At 54.5% G+C, this 22,012-nt stretch overlaps 3 protein-coding genes across 5 annotated transcripts; all 3 read right to left on the bottom strand.

Moving 5' to 3' along the window:
- Positions 1 to 2,651: 2,651 nt before the first annotated feature.
- Positions 2,652 to 6,508, bottom strand: KLK10 (kallikrein related peptidase 10). The gene is made up of 5 exons (XM_036274085.1): positions 6,410 to 6,508; positions 5,550 to 5,730; positions 4,633 to 4,907; positions 4,300 to 4,433; positions 2,652 to 2,804 (listed from the first exon to the last, which is right to left on the bottom strand). Exons 1-5 carry the CDS (start codon positions 6,498 to 6,500, stop codon positions 2,652 to 2,654), a joined length of 834 nt encoding a protein of 277 aa, XP_036129978.1. The 5' UTR covers positions 6,501 to 6,508.
- Positions 6,509 to 8,888: 2,380 nt separating this feature from the next.
- Positions 8,889 to 11,343, bottom strand: LOC118638343 (kallikrein-11-like). Of its 2 annotated transcripts, none has more exons than XM_036274090.1 (5): positions 11,269 to 11,343; positions 10,683 to 10,839; positions 10,064 to 10,329; positions 9,408 to 9,544; positions 8,889 to 9,041 (listed from the first exon to the last, which is right to left on the bottom strand). In XM_036274090.1, the coding sequence occupies exons 1-5, from the start codon at positions 11,306 to 11,308 to the stop codon at positions 8,889 to 8,891; spliced, it is 753 nt and encodes a 250-aa protein (XP_036129983.1). In that variant the 5' UTR covers positions 11,309 to 11,343. The 2 variants fall into 2 exon arrangements, with proteins under 2 accessions (XP_036129983.1, XP_036129982.1); XM_036274089.1 differs by having other exon boundaries at positions 10,064 to 10,424; positions 10,679 to 10,839; positions 11,269 to 11,308.
- A 2,765-nt stretch (positions 11,344 to 14,108) lies between these two features.
- LOC118638352 (kallikrein-12-like) lies at positions 14,109 to 18,067 on the bottom strand. 2 transcript variants are annotated; one of them, XM_036274102.1, is made up of 6 exons: positions 18,039 to 18,067; positions 17,822 to 17,877; positions 16,939 to 17,098; positions 15,904 to 16,163; positions 14,917 to 15,050; positions 14,109 to 14,264 (listed from the first exon to the last, which is right to left on the bottom strand). In XM_036274102.1, exons 1-6 carry the CDS (start codon positions 18,065 to 18,067, stop codon positions 14,109 to 14,111), a joined length of 795 nt encoding a protein of 264 aa, XP_036129995.1. The 2 variants fall into 2 exon arrangements, with proteins under 2 accessions (XP_036129995.1, XP_036129996.1); XM_036274103.1 differs by lacking the exons at positions 15,904 to 16,163; positions 17,822 to 17,877; positions 18,039 to 18,067 and having other exon boundaries at positions 16,939 to 17,065.
- Positions 18,068 to 22,012: the final 3,945 nt, after the last annotated feature.

The following is a 22,012-nucleotide window of genomic DNA, read 5'->3' as shown; positions in this document are numbered from 1 at the left end:
TTCCTCCCCTGAGCACTCACAGCCTCTTCCACTTGCTGCAAGCCTGGTGAACAAACAGGGTCTGTGCTCCTTTTGATGTGTCCTCACAATGGTATAGGAGTTTGGAGCATGAGTTCTGGACTTGGACCACCTGATCCCAAGTCTCAGTGCTGGAAATTATTCGGGGTATGAACTTGAGCATGTCACCTCCCCCTGTTGCTCCATCTATTAAGAGGCAATAGTAACCAGGGTGGTAGGGGGCTAGTAAATTCACACTTCCGAAGCATGGTGGTGTCTGGCACATTTCCAAAAACCTGTCTGTCCATCTCCTACAGAGCCCTGCACTGTCCCCCATGACTGGAGTCATCTTACCCCCTCTCCAGACAAGCAGGTCTTCAGACCAAGGACTGCATACCCACTACGTGCCATACCAACTGCTTTAAGAACATCTCGATAGCTACCCTTGTGGATTCTTTATTCTGTTTGTTCTCATTGACTTCTCATAAGAGTCTTTTCCATCTCAATTTCACAGGAACAAGGTTGGGAAATGGAGGTAAAGCATTCAAGTAATTTCTTCAAGGTCACACAGTAAGTAATAGAAATACATTTCCACTCTAACTGGTGAACTCCTACTTATTCTTTAAAACCCCAAAGCTATGCTTCCTCATCTGAGAAGACTTTTCTGACTCCTTCAGGAAGAGTCCTTGGTTCCTCCGTCAGGTACACTGTACCTCTTTCTGTTAGAGCATGATTAGTTTATATTTAAAGTCAACAATGTATTGAATGATTTCTGTGTGCTGGGTAGTGTACCAGATGCTTAGAAAACCACAGTGAATAAATCAGAGTTCTTGCCCTCATGGACTGGGTGGGAGGAGGAAGGGGACAGATCATTATGGAGTAAACAAATAAATAAGATTGTTTCTACTATAACAAGTGCTAAAAAAGAACATAAACAAAACAATATATTGGTGACTTGGTTGGAGGGGAGACTTTAGCTAGGGCAATCCTGGAGGGCATCACTGAGGAGGTGACCTTTGCGTGGAGACCTGAATGCCAGGAATGCAAGGCTTACCTGTCTCCTTGACCTGACTAGCAGCTCTCTGAGGGTAGGGCCCAGTCTGATTCATCTCTAGGAACTGACGCAGGACAGGGTTCAATAAACACTTGTGTCATGACTGGAGAAACCGGTGAATTGTCTTAAAAAATGAACTGAGTTTTTGAGTCCCCACTCACCTTTGTTCTGATCCTGGCATAACAAACTCAGCTGATATGTTTCATCAATGTTCCCTGGGTGTTCTAATGGGGGTGGGGGAAGGGTCAATGGAAGGGACTGTGCACCAGTATTGTGTGAGGGCAGGGACCTTGTAGGCATGGCTGTGTTCCCAGCCCAGCGCGGGGCCTGCTGTATAATACATGCTCAATACGTTGGTGTTTCAATGGGGAAAACAAGAACCTGAACTGGATGGAAAATTTCCTATTGTGCAGATGGTCAGCTTAAGTTACCTCTCCAAAATCCAGGCTAAGTGGGGAGGCAAGAACAATTGTTAGCTTTGCCTGGATTCTGTGTATAACTCCCCCGACCCCATTCCTCCAGCATATTTGGAATATTTACACGGAGACAGTTTCAGAGAGAGGAAATGAACCCCTCTTCCACATTTTCAGAGCAAAATGCCAAATACATTTTGGGATGGGGGTGGGGGTGGAGTTGGTCCCGGGCTATGGGGGTTGGATGAGGGATGAGAATGAAGACGTGGGGAGCTGGGGTTGCAGCTCTTGTTTGGTGAAGGCATGCTGATGGATCTAACAAACAAACAGGAAAATGTCCCCTAAATTTCAGAGGGTTTCTTTGCATGAACTTAACACCTGAGGTGAGGAAAGTTCCTCTGGTCTTAGAGGCTGGGATGAAGGCACAGTGAGGTCCCTTGGGTTGCAGTGGCCCCAGGAAGGTAGAGAAGGTACCAGATGACTCAGAGCCGACCCAGCTCCTGCTGGGACAGGACCAACTGGTGTTGGGTGGACCCAGATGTGGGAAACAGTGGGAGGGAAGGAGGAAGTGGTTCATCAGTGCTTCATAGAACTTCTGAGGTGGGTGAAAATGTGATTTTCCCATCAGCCCTGAGGAATGAAGATGGGGATGGTGTGGGGGGTAGGACTGGGGACTACTCCTGTGCTTTTCTCCCCAGGACACAGTCACACATGTAGTCACCAGGACCTGTTCACAGATCGTGACACCAAATAACATTTAGTCAGAGCTCACCACCCACTGTGGAAGGCTTTACTGAGAATTACCATAATGATCTGTGCGCACACACGTTATATCAGTCTCCCCACAATACATCGATGAGGTAGGCACTCTGTGTTTCCATTTTCCAGGGGAAGAAACTAAGGCCCAGAGAGGTTCCTAGCTTGGCCAAGGCCACACAGCAGAGAATGGTAGAGGAAGCCGGACTGGGGGACTGAGAACTTCTCTCATAGACTGGGTGAGCACTGGCTTCCTGGCCCCTCGTGAAAAGGACTTGCCCCCACTTTCTGCACTCCATCAGGGACAGGAGGGAAGAGGAGAGGTGTTTGCTGGCAAGGGTGGATGGCTGAGGTTTGAACGGGGCCAGGGCTGAGCCCAGCGACTGTACAGGAAGGATGGCAGATGGTGAAGGAGTCTTGGGACTGGTGGGTCAGTTGGAGCGAATGGTTTTCTCGATCCAGGAAGTGTATTTGCAGATCTGTGTGTAGACAGCTGGGTGCTGAGCAGAGCCGCAGGGGTAGACACCCCAGGAAAGGATGCCCTGCAGGGTCTCATCACAGACCAGAGGGCCACCGGAGTCACTCTGGGGGTAGGAGGAAGGAGAGATCAACATCACACACCAATGTGAGGGCAGCTGCTTGGGGGTCTGAGGTAGTGATGGGGGAATAGGGAGCTGGCCTAGAGATGAGGTTGGGGTGGGGTTCGAATTAGACATGATGTGTAGTGGGATGGGGTGGAGTTGGCCTTGGGTTTTCGGTGTTGAATCAGGCAATGAGAATGGAGATGTGTGTGATAGGGCTGAGGTCCAGCTCCTGCCAGGTAAGGGGAGGGAGTTGGATCTACAGAGAAAGTTGGGGTGGGGGCTGAAGCATGGCTTGAGGATGGGAATGAAGTTCAGGATGGCATGGGAAGGGGTAGTGCTGGAGACCGTGTTGGGCATGAGAAGATGAGCCCAAGGAGGCAGAGTGGGATGTGGGGATGTGAATGAGAACGGGGCTAAGGAGCAAACCCGACGCGCTCACAGGGCTACAGGACAGACTGACTCGCACAGAGACCGAAAGGAACCTCACGGGATGGTCTGATCACAAATTTCTAACTGGGCCGTTCCTAGCGGGTCTTCACGTCCTAGGCCTACAGCTTCTGCTGCAAAGGTCAATCTGTACCTCAGTCAAACCCTGGCCGTGGTTGTTATGTGTCTGCGATAACATGCCTTTGAAATGTGAGTCATCTCCTTTTCCAAACCCCTCGGAGGCAAAGGGCTGGAGCCAGGTCAAGACCACAGACGTCCTCCCTGTCCTGTGGCCCGCATGCCATTGATGCACCACTTACTGTGAATGCGAGAGGTTGACGATCCCGTACCCACCACGGCAGGAGAAGTATGGAGCTCCCCATGTAACTTTGTATCCAGTTCTAGACATGTCCCCATTTACTTTCTCCTGCCTCCTTCATCCACCACCAGTGAATTTCATGGAATCCTCCTTACGTCTCTCCTTGGACTCTGAGTGTGTGAAATAAACTGCCAATCTGCAGTTCTCCAGAGCATTTTCTCAACCCGTGGAGATCACGCTTCCAGGCATGTCCTCAGTATGCTCACTCCAATAAACTCATACAATGTTTTTTTTTTTGTTTTGTTTTTTTTATCCTACCCGAGGATATTTTTCCATTTTTTGTTCAGACAGAGCGGGAGGGAGAGAGAGGAAGAGAGAGAGAGAGAGAAACATCGATGTGAAAGGGACACATCGAGTGGCTGCCACCCGCACGACCAACCAGGGCCGGGGACTAACTGCAACCGAGGTATGTGCCCTTAGTGGGAACCGAACCCGGGTCTCTCTGTACCGCAGGCCGAAGCTCCAACCGCTGAGCCAAACCGTCCAGGGCCTCATACAATGTTTATATAGGTTTGGACATACTACTGTTGACAGGGAGGAAGTCGAGGTCGGCATGGGAGAGTGTTGGACATGGGGATGATGTGTGGCTGGGTGGCTGTGGGGTTGAGGACAAGGGTGCATCATCTACTTTCCCATAACCTCCCTGTGCTCGCTCCCATGAGCCAGAGACCCTCCCGGGGCGGTCCCTACCTGGCAAGGGTCCTGGCCTTGGTCCAGTCCTGCACACATCATGTTGTCGGTGAGTACGCCAGGGTAGAAGACCTCACACTCTCTCTGGCTCAGGATAGTGACCCTGGAGCAGCTCAGGCCCCTGTTGTACTTCACTAATGGGAGAAAACACCAGCTTGTCCCGGAATCCCACCCCAGCTCCAGGACCCAGGAGTCCAGACACCCCGACTATTCCTATCCCGGGCCCCCAGGCCCTCCTCCCACAGACCCAGGAGTCCAGGACCCCATACCTCATACCCAGAAGTTCTGTTCCCCAGCCCCTCTTTCCCAAGATGCAGGACCCCCAGCTCTTGCCTCTCCGGGTGGCTGTGGTGCCCCAGCCAGCGACCTGGCACTCGTCCCTGGGCTGGGAACAGCGGTAGGGCAGGCGCAGGGTCCGGATACGAGACCCGAGCACCACTGGCCTTCTCAGCTTCATTAACATGAGGTCATGCTCATCCGTCCGCCTTGGCAGGATGGGACCTGAGCCCTGGTGGTATTTGGGGTGCATAACAGAGAGCGTGGTTCTGCGGAGCTGCTCACCCTGGAGAAGCAGCAGGTGGTCATCTCCAACTCGAGCCCACAGCTGCCTAAGGACGGAAGAGCCATATGGAGGCTAAGCCTTTGTTTAGACCGAAAATAGACCCCGAGTCCCTGGGAAGGAGGGTACAGGCAGTGGGGTGAAGGTAGACACCTGGATCCTAGAAGGGGCTGGGACTCCTGGGCCTGAGAGAGGAGGGGACTGGGGGCTCAGACTCCTGGTCTGAAGCAAGAGTGAGTGGAGAGGAGAACTGGGGACCTGAATGCTTAGGACATGGGGAGGAACAATCAGATGTCTGGGTTCCTGACCTCTACTGGGGGTCTACCTGGTAAGCTATCCTTTCCCGCCTCCCTCAGTAGAGACTCGTGAAATGAAAAATTTCTTTGAGTTTGAAATTCCTAACCACACCAGAGCTTGACTTCTGTCTGTTGCACACAACCACCTACACCTAAATGGACCTCAAGGAGAATCAGGTGGACAGGGGTGATGGATGGGCCTAGAAATGCTGAGGACCACACCGCCCTCTGGCGGCCACAGCGCAGCCCCATCTCTCCTCGCAGGAACACCCCCAGAACTGACCCCACAGGGAACTGGGAGAGTTCCACACCCTCGAGTGCCCCAGCCCTTCCCACCCCTCCCCGGGGCCCGCCTCCACAGCGACCTCCGTGGCGCCCCCCAAGAGCTCCCCTACTTGATGTTCCCGCAGTGCGCGGCGGTGAGCACCCAACTCTTGTCCACCAGGACACCCGCGCAGTGGAACGAGAGGCCATTGAAGAGCGAGACGTGCCAGGGCTGTGAGCCGCGCGCGCACGAGGCGCCAGAGGCCTCGAGGTTAGAAGCTGTGTCGTTTGGGGGGAACATCGCCTCAGCAGCTGGAGAAAGCAGGTGGCGATCAGAGCAGGCAGGGCTGGTTCTGGGGTCCGTGCGCGGCCACGGGACGGAGCGGGGTGGGGGTGAGGGTGAGGGCGGCCGCCAGAACCCGGGAGAAGGTGGAAAGTGTGCGCGGGGGTGGGGAGGGGGGTCCCGATGGAACCTAAAGGAAGTGGGCGAAGAAAAACGGCGTGGAAGGGGAAGAAGGCGGGGACAGTAAGGGAGGAGAAGGGACCCAACGGGTGGGTCTGAAGGGGCAGGGACGGAAGGGGGCGTGGAGAATGCGGGGCGGGGCAGGTGCGGAGTAGGTGTGGGAATAACGCAAGGTGCTGGGAAATGGGCCAAGACGGAGAGCGATACGGCCAGGCTCGGGGTAACACAGGGCGGAGTACGAAGGGACCGGGACAAAAGGAGCAGAGCGAGGGGATGGGATTAGCACTCGGTGCAGTTAGAGGCGAGGAAAGGACGAGGGGAGGCAAAGGGGGGAGAGAGGATGCGGGAGGTGTGAGGGGCGCGGCCTGGGCGGGGACGCGGCACCCGGGGCGGAGCTAGATGGGGGCGGGGCTGGCTTGGGGCGGGGTCCCAAGGACCGGAGCGGAGTGCGGGGGTTGGTGGAGAGAGCTCACTCTCCCTGCGCCCCGGGTCTCCGCGCCTCCCTCCGAGCCCTGACCCCCGCCTCACCCCACAGTTGCGCCATCAGTAGCGGCAGCAGCAGCGTCGCCGGGGCCCGGGCGCCAGAGGCGGCGGAGAGGTAGAGGTGTTGGAGTGTCATGGCCAGGATCTGGGCTCGGGGTGGGGGGAGGCAGGGGACGGGTTAAAACAGATGTCCTAACAGAGACCCTCAACCCGCCGTGGCCGTCCGCCGAACTTGGGCCACCCCAGCCCGCGGGGACCCGTGTAACCCACGACCCACAACCTCAGGGGCGGGCGGAGGGGCAACTTCTGCTGGTAACGGAGCAGTTATCCTAATGATGCCCCCTGCTGCGCCCTCCTGCCCTCCCTACTCCCAAGAGGGGCGCGCTCCCGGCCAGGACAGCCCCGGCGGCCAGCAGGGCTTTCGCCCTCCTTCACAAGCAGAGGGGGGCGGGGGGTCTGGAGGGAAATCGAGACTCCAGCAGGGCTCTTGCCCGCTATTCGAGGCTCCCCAACCAGAGTGCAGCGCATCCCACCTCACCTGGGAGTCGCCGAGGGTAAGGAGAGTGGAGACCCAGAAGTTCCTCCGCCCTGCCGTGAGGGCCGCCAGGATTCTCTGCCCAGGGACCCCTGGCCGGGCCTTCCCTTTTAACCTCGGAGAGCCCGGAAACTTCCCCACCCTCCCCCCGGGGACTCGCCCCCTCCTTTTCCCTCTCCCTAATTATACCGTGGGTGTGGCTGGCACCCGTCCTGGGCCCCAGATTCCTGCTCTGGGAGGGGCCCCGGGAATACAGGCTTCTCTCATTGCCTGAAACACCCTTTTAGGAGCTGGGTTCCGTGGGGATTTCCCTAGGTCTCCTGCTCCAGATGGGGAGAGAGGGTGCCCAGGGAACCCGAGGGTGGCGGGGACGGTTGTGGAGATAGAGCCGACGAGAAGAAAATAAACGGAGAAATGCATGCCTCGGAAAACAAACAAACAGGGAAACGCAAACCTGGAATGACAACAGTAGGCTGCCAGGAAGAGAGGGAGGCAGAGAGATAAGACAGATGGAAGGAATAAGCAGGAGCCACAGAGAACAGACACCTAGAAACAGGAAAAGGAAAATGGGGAGACAAAGGGAGAGAAGGCGGCAGAGAGGAAGACCCAGAAGGATGGATGGTCTGCGCTGGAGTCAACCCCACAGCCAGAGCAGTGAACTCAGTGTGTGTCCCAGTGACCAGCCTCCCGTGTGTGTGTGTGGTGGGGGGGGGGGCTCCGTGTCATCCCCATATGTGGTCCCTTCACATCCTCCCTGCCATCTGTGTGTCTGCAAGTGACATGCAGGCCCATGAATCACAAGAGGCTGCAAGGGGTGTCCACATCACCTCAGCCAACTTCCTCATTTCGGGTTTGGAAACCGAGGCTCAGAGAGGGCAGGGACTCACGGGAGGCCAAGCAGCAAGTCCGCCTAACGAGGAGGAGGCCCCAGTTCCAGCTCTGGACTCTTCCTCCTCACGCCAGCTCCCTCCCCTGCCGCCAGCTCCCTCCCCTGCCGCCAGCTCCCTCCCCTGCCCGGACAGCAGAACATTGGACAAGAGCCTGGATGCTGAGCTCTTTGCTCGGACCCTTTTCCAGTGAGAAGTGAGTGAATCCCAGAGGCTCCCCAGCTCAGCGCTGTCTGAGCGGAATTCCTGCAGCGATGGCCATGGTCTGTCGGTGGTGTCCAACACGGCTGCCGCCAGCCACATGGCTACGGACGGCGTGCTCGCTAGGTGTCAAGTGAGTCTGAAGAAGGACATTTCTGATTTTATGTAATTTTAACTTAAATAGTCACGTGTGGTCAGCGGCTGGCCTACTGCCCTGCACAGGTCTTGAGGAACTATCTACCCATCATGGAGGCTGGAAGCAAAACGGTGCTGGCTCCCTTCTGTTCGGTCTTCACTGTGTGCAGGCAGAGACTCTGCATGCTCGAGTGCTCTGTGCATGCCTTGTCAGGGAAACCGAGTCTCAAGGCAGTACGGCTCGGTTGTTCAGAAATCACCCCTGTTTCGGACTCCTTGCCTTTCTTCTTCCTGGCTGTGTGACCATGAGCAAGTGACTTCATTTCACTGTGCCTCAGTTTCCTCATCTGCAAAATAGGTATTATAATAATAGCACTGACCTCATTAGGCTTTTGTGAAGGGTAAATGAACTGGTACACGGGCCAGGGTCTGGCGCCCAGTAAGCACTCAGGAGATTCATTCATTTCCTAGACATTTATTGAAATCTCGTGCCAGGAACTGTCTTTGGGGCTGGGGATACAACAGTGAACCAAACAGCCATTAATAATCACTCCCAGAGGCACAAGTTAATAGGAGGCTGGATTTGAACCCAGGTCTCATTCATTCCAATGAGTTGCTTATTAAGCTTCAACATCTATCTGGTCAAGGAAGCCCCAGAAAAGCATACAAAGGGGTCATGGCTCAGGCTTTATTACAAACAGAATGAACAGGAACTACATCACCAGGTAAGGATGGGGTGTGGGTAGGGATGGTGAGCTGGTCCCGGCTAATTGTTCTTCATTGTCTCCCTAATCCAGTCCACATATTTGCAGACCTTTGTGTAGACACCAGGCTTTCTGGTGACAGCACATGGGTCCTGGCCCCAGGAGATAATGCCTTGAAGAGACCCGTTACAGACCATGGGACCTCCAGAGTCACCCTGGGGATGGGGAGAGAGAGAACCAGTCAGCGAGGATGCGAGGCCTTGGGAGAGGGGAAGGTGTTGGGCATGGTGTTAGGGAAGAGGTAGGGATGGTGTTGGGAGTGTGGTGGAGACTGAGGAAGGGATTGGGAATGAGGCTGGAGTTATGGGTAGGAACAAAGATGGCGTTCGGGGTGAAAATGGATTTGGGGGTGTTTGGGGTGGAAATAGGGAACAGGGGATGGAGATGGATTTGGGGCAGCAGGTGGTGATGGGGTTAGGGTTGGGATGAGACCGGGAGAAGGGCAGGTAGGGAAGAGGTGGGGATGGTGAATGTAGATGAAGACACAATTGAGGTTGCAGACCCAGGCCCGGCCCGCTGACCTGGCAAGAGTCCTTGCCCTCCTCCCGAACACTGGCGCACACCATGGTGTCTGTGATGTTGCCAGGGTAGGCGTTCTCACACTCCTGGTGATCGATGATGCTGATGTTGGCACATCGCAAGGTATGAGGCAGGCGCACTGTGGAAACAGCAGGAAGGGGTGTGGGAGATGAGCACCTCCTGGCTCGGTTCCCCACACTTGCTCTGCACCTGAGAACTTGCTCTGCGTCTAGTCCCTGTGCTTTGTTTACAGCCAACCCATCTCTCCGCCGGTAACAACAGCTATCGAGTAAATTCTTAGTTGCTCTATATACATTATCTCTCATCCAGCCCTGGTAGGTGGGTGTGATTATTCTCGTTTTACAGAGAAGAAAACCAAGGTTGAGTGAGGTGAAGCCACTTGCCTAAGGCCCTACAACAGCACCTGTGGACTTGAAACTGCACTTCCCACCTGTCTGACTCCAAGGCCCACATTCCTGTCTCTGCCCACCCCCAGCCCTTCCTGTCTGCTTCCCCTTTAACCTTATCCCACCGCTGACACCTCCATGGAGCCCCCTCTTGGGCCGCTGTGACTCATTTTGGAAGGTTCTTCTGGTTTCCTGTCCTTACGCAATCATGACCACCCTGCCCCCATCCCATCCCCCCGTGGCGCTCCTACACTGGGGGCTGGACGTGCTGCCCCAGCCGGAGATGAGGCAGCGGGTGCCAGGGGTGACGCAGCGTGATGACAGGTTGAGGGGTCGCACAGCCCGGGTGATGATGGCAGGTGCCACCATCTTCACCAGCATGATGTCATTGCGGTGGTCTTTGTTGGGGAGTCTGTTGTTGAAGTCTGGGTGGGGGAAGGACTCGGTGGCCATGCGGGTCTGCTCCCAGCCATCCGATCGCTGAAGGTTGTGCTCCCCCAGGTGGACTATGTATTGGCTGAGGTGGAAGAGATGGTGGTCAGAGATGGAAGGGTAGGGAGAGATGCGGGGTGGGGGGGACATAAATGCATCTGAAGGAATGAAGGGCCACACCTCCACTTCCAACCTCATCCCCATGTCCTGTCGAAACCTGCTTCCAAACTGTATTCCCACCCAGCTCCCATCCGCATTCCCAACCTCATCCCAGTTCCAACATCATCCATCCCTCCCCTTGCAATCTCCAGTGACCCCCCCATCAATACTAACACCACCTTTCTGGCCCCCTGCACTTTCTCCCCAGCCCCAAGCCCCTCTCCACGCATCTCTCCACCTCCAGCCCCCTCCCAGCCCCGCCCCAGCCCCCGCACCCACGGCTTGAGGCAGTGAGCCGCTGTCAGGAGCCATTGGGGGGCGATGAGCGTCGCCCCACAGAGCAGACGGGTCTTCTGGAACAGAGCCACCTGCCAGGGCTGGGAATGAGGAGGACACTCGTACCCCTTGATGATCCTCGTCTCTCCCCCTACATGCCCTGGAGGGGGTGCAAAAGAGGGGCTCAGGCATGAGAGGACTCCCAGGAGAGAGAGGAGGGGAGGTGGGTGTCTGCGCCCTGGCCTGCTGTGCGCTGGGATGCACTGGGGACAGGCCTGACGCTGAAACCTTTCCTAGCAGTTGGCCGTGACCTCGGTCCTGAGCTCTTTGAATGTCCCCCACTCCGGCCTGGCTGCCCTGGCCCCTCCCCTGGGACCCTCCTTGACTTCTCCCGTTCTAGCATCTAAAGGGATGGTGCCTGCTACAGCCAAGGGGCTCTGGGACCTCATCATGGTCCACATATCCATTCAGATGCCCTTGGGTTATTCTATAGTTTGAATATTGGTCCTGCCCCTATCCAGACACAGAGGGTTGGGGGATGCTAGGGGTTTGAGAGGGAGGCCCCTGCCCTTCCCCATCACCCCCATACCTGTCACCATAGCAAATATGATTAATCGCAGAATCGTCATGGCCTGGAGCGGGGAGGAAGGGGAGGGCAGGCCCCGGGTTCTTCTGGAAACAAAGAGGTGCAAGGGGCCAAGTCACTTTAAGGGGGTGTTTGCAAGCTGGTTTCTGCCCTCTCCTCTCTCCCTCTCCTGCTCTGACTGTCACTAGGAAGACGACTGGGGTTGAAGGATCCCCTCATTCTCAAGGCAGCCCCATCTCCGAAACCTGGAAATAAATCTCTGGTATGGAGGGGGGCCTTGGAGGGACATGATCTCAGGCAGAAGCTTTCGGTAGCCCAGGAGGATGTGGAGTGGCTGGGAGAAGCTTTGCCCAGCGTAGGTGATGGGCTGGCCATGTTTTAAGACAGCCACGGAACCTCCGAGGTTCACTATGCAGAATGTTTTTCTCCTTGCCCACCTGAGACCTGGCCAGGCCCCAGCAGCCTGGGGCAGGATCATAAAGGGACCTGGGATCATTCAGAAACCACCCAGCGTGATAAGGGTCCGTCATGGGCTCCCTGGGGTGCAGAGGGGGCTCAGCCTGGGGTGGTGTTTTGGACCCTGCCCAGCTTCACCCTCGCCCCTTGGAAGAACAAGTGGACAGAGCTGGGGAAGTCTGGCCACAGGAGGAGCCAGTGTCCTCAGCGGCCTTGGCCAGCAGGGGTAGAGGTGGTAGGCTGGACCCAGTGACAGAGGCTGGGGTCAGAGGTCACTGAGGTTGGGGGCCGCCGGTTGGAGAGGCAGAGAGAAACAGAGAGCCCCCACCCAGGCCTAGAAGCTCAGAGGAAGAAGAGAAATAGTGCTGAGGCCCAGGAGCCTGGTGTTCTCCGTCTGATACACCTGGAGGGGGACCTCCCCTTCCCCCCCGGACTCACGGGCTCTGGGGCTGGGGCTTCCGGGGCCCACAGTGGTGGTGGCAGCTGCGGCAGGCTGGGGCAGGCTGGGTTGGAGCTCGAGGCACCAGGCAGGCAGGCAGGAGGGGGTTGGCCCCGATGACTGGGCCTCCCAGCCCTGCCTCATTGTCCTGGGGGCGGGGTGTGTATGGGGGCCCTACCCAGCTGGGCCCTGGGCCTTGGAGGTGCCTGCCCGCCTCTGTCACCTCTCCAAGCCCCTCTTCCCTCGGCTTCTCTCAGTTTCTCCTGTCTGTCCGTCCATCTGCCAACATCCTGCCATGTCACTCTGAGTGGCTCTCTTCATCTGTCACTCACCGCCTTTCTGAAATTCTGCCTGTGTGTCATTTTCTGGGTCTCTGTGGGATTGCGCCTTCCTGTCTTCATCTAGCTCTGTTTTCATCTCCCAGGCTCTCTCTGCAGGTCTCTCATGCTTTATCCTTCTTTGTGTCTGCCTCTGCCTCCCTCCCTCTCTCTCCCTCCCTCCTTCCGTCTCTTTCGCTGTCCCTTCTTCTTCTACCTCATCCCTAGCTGGGCCTGCCCCTCCCTCCCCACAACCGGAGCCCAGGTGGGCCCCTGGCCTCCTTTAGGCCCCTCCCTTCTCCATTCCAAGGGGGGGGAACTGGGGCGTCCCAGAGGTGGGGCTGCTGCCAGGCAGAAGGGGAGGACAGGAGGGTGGGGGAGGCAGGTCGGGGCCTGTGGGAGTCAAGGCCTGAGAACTGGAAATCAAGGCTCCTCGGGCCGACCCTTCCCTCTGCCCCTCTCTCCCCCCTCCCAGTCTGGCAGGAGCCCCCAGGATCCTTGGGATCCAGCCATGGCACTTACTCGCTGTGTGACCAGTGTCCGATGACTTCCCAAATCGGAGCCATCTCAAATTCCTCGTCTGCAAACCCGAGTGACAATCCCTACTTCTTCTGGCTTGTTATCAGTTAGATCTCCGGCTTGCCCTCCTCTCTCCCCTAACCAGATGCGGAGCAGGCCTACCAGGTAGGCCTGGGTTCTGACAGCAGCCGGCCCTGGCCCCAAACCTCCGCTCTGCCTCTTCCTACCATGGTGACGTGGGATGAGGGACTCCACCCCAGTGAGGCTCAGTTTCTTCATCTGTGACCTGGGGGTAACAGCCCTGCCTTGGGAGGTTGGGATGAGGACTTCAGGAGAAGCCAAGCAAGGACAGGAGGTTCTCAGCAAATGTTCCCACGGCTGTCATGATCACACCTCAAATTCCTTCTCCATTCATTGGGGAAAAGTTCGCTTTCCACCTCCTGGAGAGGCAGTGAAGGCAGACCCCGGGTGGGCAGGACTATTCCAAGATATAGGCTGGGTTCTCTGGCCGATCAAGGTTGCACCCCACCCTCCATCATCGCAAGCATGAAAACAAACCCACATCCCACGTTAAATATAACGTCTGCTTGGCTCCAGTGGAACCAAATAGGCTTTGGCCAATTGGAGGAATGTTACATTTTATAGACATTTAATTAAATGGTCATGAATTTTGATTTCACAGTTGTCCTTGGGCATTTTGCAGCTAGTGGGTTTTTTTATTTTTCCTCCTTCAGGTTCTTACGGGCCCTTGAAAAGCTTATAAACTCTTGGTTCCCGTTCCTGTGTGACCCCTGAGGGAAAACGCTTACCCTCTCTGATCTCTGTTTCTACACCTGTGAGTAGGGGAATTAATGAGCCCTCTCTCCATTCTCAACCAGCACAAGAATACCAAATAAATATTACCCCTTTTTGAATTATATTTATTCCAAAGAGTCACGCACTCCCTCCTCCCTGAACCATGGGTCTTAGAAGGGTTGGCTGGAGTTGCCGTTCTGGGAAGAAGATTCCCTAGATCAAGAACAGTGAGAGCTGGATTTGATGATAGAGGCGGTGTTGGAGCTCTGATGGTCAGAGTGGCCCCCAAGCCGAGGGGTGGAAGTAGAAGGCGCAGGTCAGTTGTTCCTCATGACCTTCTGGATCCAGTCCACATATTTGCAAATATTGGTGTAGACTCCTGGGATGCCTTCTTGCCCACAAGGCCCAACGGACCCCCAGGACACCAGACCCTGAAGGACTCTTCCGCACACCAGGGGGCCACCAGAGTCACCCTGGAAGAAAAAGGGGGAAGGAGCATGGCCTGAATGTGGGAGAAATCCTGTTCCAGTTTTCCTCTCCCCAACACACTGGAGAACACCCTGTTCCCAGGCACCAAACCCAGGGAAGGTGGGGAGGAGTTTCCTCAGGACCATGGCTGGGGCCCTGACCAAGGAGGGGCGAGAGCATGGGCATCAATAACCAATCCCAGCAAAGGAAGGGTGGGATTCTGTAAGAGTTTTCTGCAGGATAATGGCTGGGACCCTGGCCAATGAGGTAGCGAAGATGGCAAAGTAGCAGAATTTGAGGGTGAGCGAACTCTCCAGCCCCCTTTCCTGCCTCCGTCCTGGAATCTCTCACCTGGGCCAGGATCAGATGGAGGATGGTATGGGGAAGACTGGAGAGGCAGTAGGCTACCTGCCTGAGCCCCCTTGCCTGCTGCTTCCTTACCCTCCCCCATCTCCTCTCTTCTCTCTGCCCACCACCTCCCTGTCTTCCATGCCCTGGCTTGTCCTCCTGTCCTGCCCTCTCCCTTACTCTGTGCCTTCCCTTCTCTCTGACCTCATCTTTCTCCCCTACCCCCTGCCCTGGCTCCCCCTCCCCATTTCACGTTTCTGCCCCCTACTTCCTGTCCCAGGGGACCATGCGCTGCCTGCACCTTCTCACCTGGCAGGCGTCCTTCCCCAGCCTGCCGCCCGCACACACCATGTTGTCCGTGATCCTCCCAGGGTACACGGCTTTGCAGTCGGCGCTGGAGACGACGGAGATATTAACGCATTGGAGCCGGTCTGGGAAGGGGTCTGGGTGGAAGACGAAGACAGTTTCCCCCACAGCTCCCCACGTTGGGGCCACGTCTCTCCTCTCAAGGAAGCTCGGTCCGAATCCATGCCCCGTCCCCTCCCTGGGACCCCTGTAATCCTCAGACCTCCAAATTTTAGATGGATGACTTGATTTCGTAGTGGCCTTTGACCCCAGCCCGTTGGCCCAGTTCCCTGACCTTTAACCTCTAACTTCGAGTATCACAAATCTAGACCCTCCTTATTTCTCCAAACTCAGATAGATTAAATTCAGACCCTGACCTCCTCCTCCAGTTTATGTGACCTTTGACCTTAAGTCTTATCATCCTTTGACCCCCAACTTGACCTCACATCTTCTGTCTCCTGATCCCATATTCCTTGTTTTCACCTTAAGCTCCAGCCTCAGTTCTACATCCTCTTAACCATTATGCTCTACTCCACAGTGACCTCTGATCCTTGGTTATTTGAACCCTGACTCCATGACCCCTAGCCTCTGGCTCCATACCCCAAACCCCGTGGCTTCCAACCCTAAACCAATGATCCCTAATTTCCATCTTTAGATTGCTGGCAGCTTTTACATGTGGATCCTATGACCTCACCTCTTCAATGAGACCCCCTGTTCCTATTTACATATGCCTTTTGCTCCAGTCTGTCGACCTCTGACCACATCCCTGACCCATGACATCTGGTTCCATACTATTCAACCCCCTAACCACTTTGACTCTTAAGACCAGAGCCACCATGATCTCTGACCCTTTAAACATTCTTCCTCTGACATGGTGTGAATCCTGACCTCTCATCCTATACCCAGACTTTTGCCCATTTTGACCCCTGACCCCAGGACCCCACCCCTTACTCCATGGTCTGTTGGTGGTGCCCCAGCCTGAGATGTGGCACTCGGTCCCAGCTGCTGCACAGGTGGTGGGCAGGGCCAGGGGCTGGACACTGCGGGTCAAGAAGACGGGAGTGCCCAGCCTCAGAAGCCGCAGGTCATGTTCATGGCTCCTCAGGGCTCCCTGATAGTTGGGGTGGGTCATGGAGAAGCCACTGCGCCGGATCTGTTCTGTCCAGTCCAGGCGGCCGAGGCTGTGTTCCCCCAGGCGCACCCAGTACCTGCTGGGGGTTACGTTGGCTCAGCCGGTGGGCTGCCCCAAGGCTCCCGGGCCCCTCTGCCTCTGTCTCATGGCTGTTGTCTTGATCCCTCATTCCTTTGGCCTCGTTCTCTGTCAAAGGTGCTCCTTCTTAGTCTCTCGGTCTCTCTCTCCATCACCACAGCCCCCTCCCCCCGTGCGACTGCATCTGTGTCCCTTCGGATTCTCGTAGCTGGTGAGGCCCCGGGGGTGGGGACAGCTGTCAGTCTTCTTCACTGCTCTGTCCCCACCACCTGGGCTGTCAACGGAGTGAAACTGTCTGTCCTGCTCGTGTCTCTCCCTGTCCCCAAACCTCTCCATCGCTTTGTGTTCGAAACTTCCCTTCCACATAAAACCCACAGTGTCAGACATAGGAAGCACCATCCTGTCATTAAGAGTTTGAGTCAAACATGGGCCCAGGGCCCAGCCTGGGGTCAGGGAATGGCTGGGGCTGGTGACAGAGGCCCTAGAGGAAGGGAGGGGGACTCAAAGGAATGAGGGGAGTTAGGTGGGCAGGTCCTAGGACCCCGGACCCCGCCCTCTCTCCCACTGCACCCTCGCCAGCCTCGCTGTTGAAAAGCCCACCGTCGAAAAAGTCGCAATTCCTTGTCTAACATCAGACCCTTGTGGTGGGACCATCTCCTTTCTCCTTGACACTTCCCCCCCCCCGGGAACCCCTACCCCACCCCCGCACCTCCCTGCTCTGCTCCCCATCACCCTCCTTTGCCCGCTCCAGGAAGGAACCCAGATAAGGCGCTTACCTGCCGCTACAGTGAGCAGCTGTGAGGACCCACCTTCGGTCAATGAGGACCCCCCCACAGCGCAGGTTGACACCTTCAAACAGCCCCACCTGCCAAGGCTGGGAGTGAGGAACACACTCCGTGCCATTATAAATCTTCTCTGAGGACCCGTGGCTGAGCCCTGAGGATGGGTATGGGCCAGAGAGATGAGGTCAGAGACCCGTAGATGGTGGGTCAGAGAGAGGAAGAGACACACAAAGATGGTGAGACACAGAAAGAGGAAGAGGCGAGAGGAAGACAGATACCCTGAGAGAGAGCCAGGCACAGGGAGACACCTAGTGATGTATAGAAAAAGACAGTGTAACACCCAAGAGATACAGAGAGGAAGAGATAGAGGGAAACAGAAAGGTGCTTGAAGAGAGAGGGGAAATACAGATTGTGTGTGTGTGTGAGAGAGAGAGAGAGAGAGAGAGAGAGAGCGAGCGTGAGAGAGCGCAGACATGTAGTGACTGGGAGAGACAGTGGAGAGACGGGTCAAAGGGTGCAGGGGGCCCAGCCGCTGTGGCTCAGTGGACTGAGCATCCTCCCATGGCCTGAGAGGTTTCGGTTCGATTTTTGGTCGGGGTACATGCCCAGGTTGTGGGCTCAGTCCCCAGTAGGGGGCATGCAGGAGGCAGCCGATCAATGTTTCTCTCTCTCTCTCTTCCTCTCCCTCTAAAAAACCAATAAAAACGTATATTTTTAAAATGGTGCAGAGAGAGCTGAGAGGACCCTGGGAGCTGGAGGTGAATGGAGACACAGTCAGCTCCCTCCCCCACCTCATTGTCAGGCCAGAGCTGAGATGGGGAGGTCAGGGTCCCCTTGAGGCAGAGGGAGGGACTCTCCTCCTCCCCGGGGAACTCACCAATAACACACAGGAGCAAAAAGATGCTGGACCCCATGGCTGGCCATCTCCAGGTTCTGGGGAAAGGTGGGGGTACTCAGAGATGGCCCTTTCCTTGTCAACCAGCCCCTCCCTTCCTCATCCTTCTACGTCAGCTCCATGAGGATGGGGACGCCCCTTCTGTCTCTCTGCCAGCCCCCCCCCCAGCCCTTACCTGTGACTGCCTGCCCCTCCTCACCTTGTCGCTCTGCCTGCTGGGTCCTCCATGTGGCTGTCGATGGTGCAGCCTGTCTGTGTCTCTGTTATCTGTCCGTCCACCTACCTGCCTGTCCTGTCACCTGCCGGCCAGTCAGTGCTTCCACTATCCACCTGGCTTCTCAGCTACCTGTCATGCTGCCCTACCTGTCCCCTTCCTTCCGTCTGTCTGTCCCAGACCAGCAGCTGACACAGCTTTTAACTCTCTTTGTTCCGGCCCATTCCATTTCCTGGTTGAGGGAAGGGGACCAGGAAGACATCGGGTGAGGCACCTGCTAATCCCCTGCCAACTCTTCCTGACTCTAATGACACTTAATTGAGCTTCACAGCTAAATGGAGGAAGGGGAGCAGGAAAGAGGCCCAGGGGAGGGCCTGACCCCACTCCTCCCCTGTGCTCCAAGCCAGCCAGCTGCCTACCCCTTCCAGCTGATGACTCAACGTGATTCGGGAGTTGGGTTCTAATCCTGACTCCAGGAAAAAAAGCCGCAAGGAGGGTGGGGCGCGTGGACACCTGGGCCCCTCCCCACGCAGGGCAAGGACAGGGCAGGGGGGTGGAAGTGAGAGGCAGGAACACGAGGCAGAGAGAGTCTGGGAAAGAGGAGAGAAGGAGAAAGAAGAGATTTCGCAAGAAGCAACAGGAAGACGGAAGAGAGTTTCCAAACTGGGTTCTATGGGAGTCTATCTGAATTTTAAAAATTTTTTATTTACTGATGAGAGAGAGAGAGAGGGAGAGGGAGAGAGAGATCTGTTTCCACATATTTATACATTCATTGATTGATTCATGCATGTGCTCTGACCGGGGAGTCGAACCCTCAACTCGGGTGTACTGGGATGATGCTCTAACCAAATGGAGCTACCTGGCCAGAGCTCTAACTGAATTTTTTATTATTATTATTATTATTATTATTTTTATCCTCACCCGAGGACATTTTTCCATTTTTTTGTTCAGATAGAGCGGGAGGGAGAGAGAGGAAGAGAGAGAGAGAGAAACATCGATGTGAAGGGACACATCGAGTGGCTGCCACCCGCACGACCAACCAGGGCAGGGGACAAACTGCAACCGAAGTACGTGCCCTTAGTGGGAACCGAACCCGGGTCTCTCCGGACCACAGGTAGACGCTCTAACCGCTGAGCCAAACCGGCCAGGGCTCTAACTGAATTTTTAAAATGCACAGTGAACTCTGTTCCTTGCTTCAAGAAGTACAGTTTTTTTATATATATATATGAGGTCAATTTATTTAATTCCATGAACGTTTTTTCTTTGCATAAAGGCTTCCACTGAAAAAGAAAGGGATGGAGGGTGGGGAGAGGGAGCAGAGAGGGGGGGCTCTCTACTCCTTTTCTGTCTTTTTTGGGGGGTGATCTTGGGTCTCTTTTCCTCTCTGAATTCAGAATCACAAAACTTCAGCTTTTAATTTGTTCTAAAACACCACGGAATTCAACCTCTCCCTTTTTTGTGGATTTTTTTGGGGGAGATCTGGTTTATTGGGATGCAATTTACACTCAATAAAAGTCACGCTTTAGCTGCCCTTCAGGAGCCTGGGCCCAGCATTGCCAAATCCTCTGACATTTCAGGAAAAGCTGGAAATTCAGATTTCTGTTAGGACATTTCCTAACTAAATATTGGCCAACCTACCGCCCCCCCCAAACAACTATAGGTCCAACACAAATCCCTCTCTCCTCCTTTCCTGCTCCCCACCTCCCCCCACACTCCTTCTCTCTGCCTTTCTCTCTTTTTTTGACGTAAAATTCACATAACATAGAATTGGGCATTCAAGCCATTTTAAAATCCACAATTCCATGAATGCCACTGCACCCCCATGGTGTGTAACCACCGCCGCCGTCTCGGTTAGGAAGTTTCGCCACTCCCAAGAGACCCCGTGCCCATTAGGCTGATGTCCATCCACTGATGAATGGCTAGAGAGAATGTGGTCCATCCACACCACGGGCTATTGTTCAGCCGTAAGAAGAAAGACGCACTGACATTCTGCTACAACGTGGATGAACCTTGAAAACATGAGGCTGGATACATAAATAAATAATACATAAATAACAGACCCAGGAAGCCACATGTTGTAGGATTTCCATTTATGGGAAATGTCCGGAATATGCAAGTCCACAGAAACAGAAAGGGGATAAGTGGTTGCCTGGGACCGAGGGGACAGGGGATGAGAAGCCATTGCTTAGTGGGTTTGGTTTGACAGCCGGGCTTGCAGCTTGTGGCTTCTGGCAAAAGCCTCTCCTGCTCCTTGTAGCTGGAGGCTCAGAGAGCAGGGATGACCTTGCAGCTCTGAGCAGCTTTGCCAACTCCCCCAGGAAGTCCTCAGAACTCTCAAGTTCCCCTGCCTCCCCTACTGGACTCTTGGGTATCATCGTTGCCCAGAGAGAACTCAGCCACCCCGACTCCTGGTCATAGATGTGGAAACTGAGGTACCACTAGATGAAGTCATGCACACAGCTGGTAAGTGGCCGATCCAGTGTTGGAACCCAGGCAGGCTGTCTCCAGAGCCTGTATTGATAGCCATTATTAAATATATGTTTAAACGAATGAATGAGTGACATTTGAATGAGTCCTTGTGTGAATAGATAAACGTGTGTTTCAAAGGAAGAGAATAGCTTTTTAAAAAATGTATTGAGGAGAGAGAGAAAAGGACATAGGTTTGTTGTTTTGTTTATTTATGCATTCATTGGTTAATTCTTGTATGTGTCCTGATGGGGGATCAAACCCACAACCTTGGTGTACCAGGAAGACACTCTAACCGACTGAGCTACCAGGCCAGGGAAAGAAGACAGCTTTTGGAATCATGCAGACTGGGTTGAACACTCAATTCATCCGTGACTCACTGGGGGCCACTGAGCCGCTGACCTCGGTTGGCCCATCTGGAAGGAAGCTAACTGTCTACACACGACTTCCTCTTGGGATCATCAAACACGGTAACAAAGATGGGTGGGGATATCAGGTAGGCGAACTGTAGACACGATCAAAATTAGCCTTATTAATTAATTTTTTCTAAGGTATAATATTTTAAAACTTTAACTCTTTTTTTTTATTGATTTGAAAGAGAGAGGGAGAGAGAGAGAGAAACATAGATGAGAGAGAGAGAGAGAGAGAGAAACATCAATTGGCTGCCTCCTGCACACCCTCACTGGGGATTGAGCTCAAAACCCCGGGCATGTATCCAGACCAGGAATCAAACCAGAGACCTCTTAGTGCGTGGGACGACGATCAATCCACTGAGCCACACCAGCTGGGCGTCAGTTTATTTGTTTTCACACGTTCTCTGTCTTTGGAGCACACCCAAGCCATTTCCCAGCTTCTTCCCCCTAGGTGCGTTTTCCTTACCTCTGTCTCCTAAGCTCCAAGGGCCCTTCTTTTGCCTCTGTAACTTATTTCCTGAGCCCATTTCTTCTACGGCTCACTTATTCAACCTCTGTGACTTTCTAAATCCACCTTCTCTTATAGTCTGAGCCTTCACTCCGAATTCTTTGTTAACCAGAACTCAAGTACTGAGGTTGCTGAGCCGAGATCAGGTCTGACTCCCCCGGTCTAACACCTGGTGCTGTTTCGCCACCAACAGATGGTTCTGCACAGTAGTTAAGGGAAACAGACTTGGGGAGATGACATGACTTGCCCTAAGTGGTGAATGATATAATTTATTGTGACAAGTAAATTACACATCTCAATTGGGACTAGTCATATATCAGATGCTCAGGAGCTACAAGTGACAAGTGGCTACCATACTGAATAGCCCAGCTCTGGATAAAAGTTTCTTGAAGATCTGTATTTTACTCTTCCTGCTCTTTTACAAATAACAAACATCTCTGTAACTCTGAAAAAAATTATTTTTGCCTTTATTTTCAATTTTAATTGTAATTGTTCAGGTACAGTTAAGTGTCCATCAGTGGATAAAGATGTGGTACATTTACGCAATGGAATATTACTTGGTCATGAAAAAA

This window comes from Molossus molossus, unplaced genomic scaffold, assembly GCF_014108415.1.
Source record: "Molossus molossus isolate mMolMol1 unplaced genomic scaffold, mMolMol1.p scaffold_m16_p_21, whole genome shotgun sequence".
Classification (NCBI taxonomy): domain Eukaryota; kingdom Metazoa; phylum Chordata; class Mammalia; order Chiroptera; family Molossidae; genus Molossus; species Molossus molossus.
The sequence above is the reverse complement of the archived record's forward strand: the minus strand, read 5'-3'. Positions and strand labels throughout refer to the sequence as shown.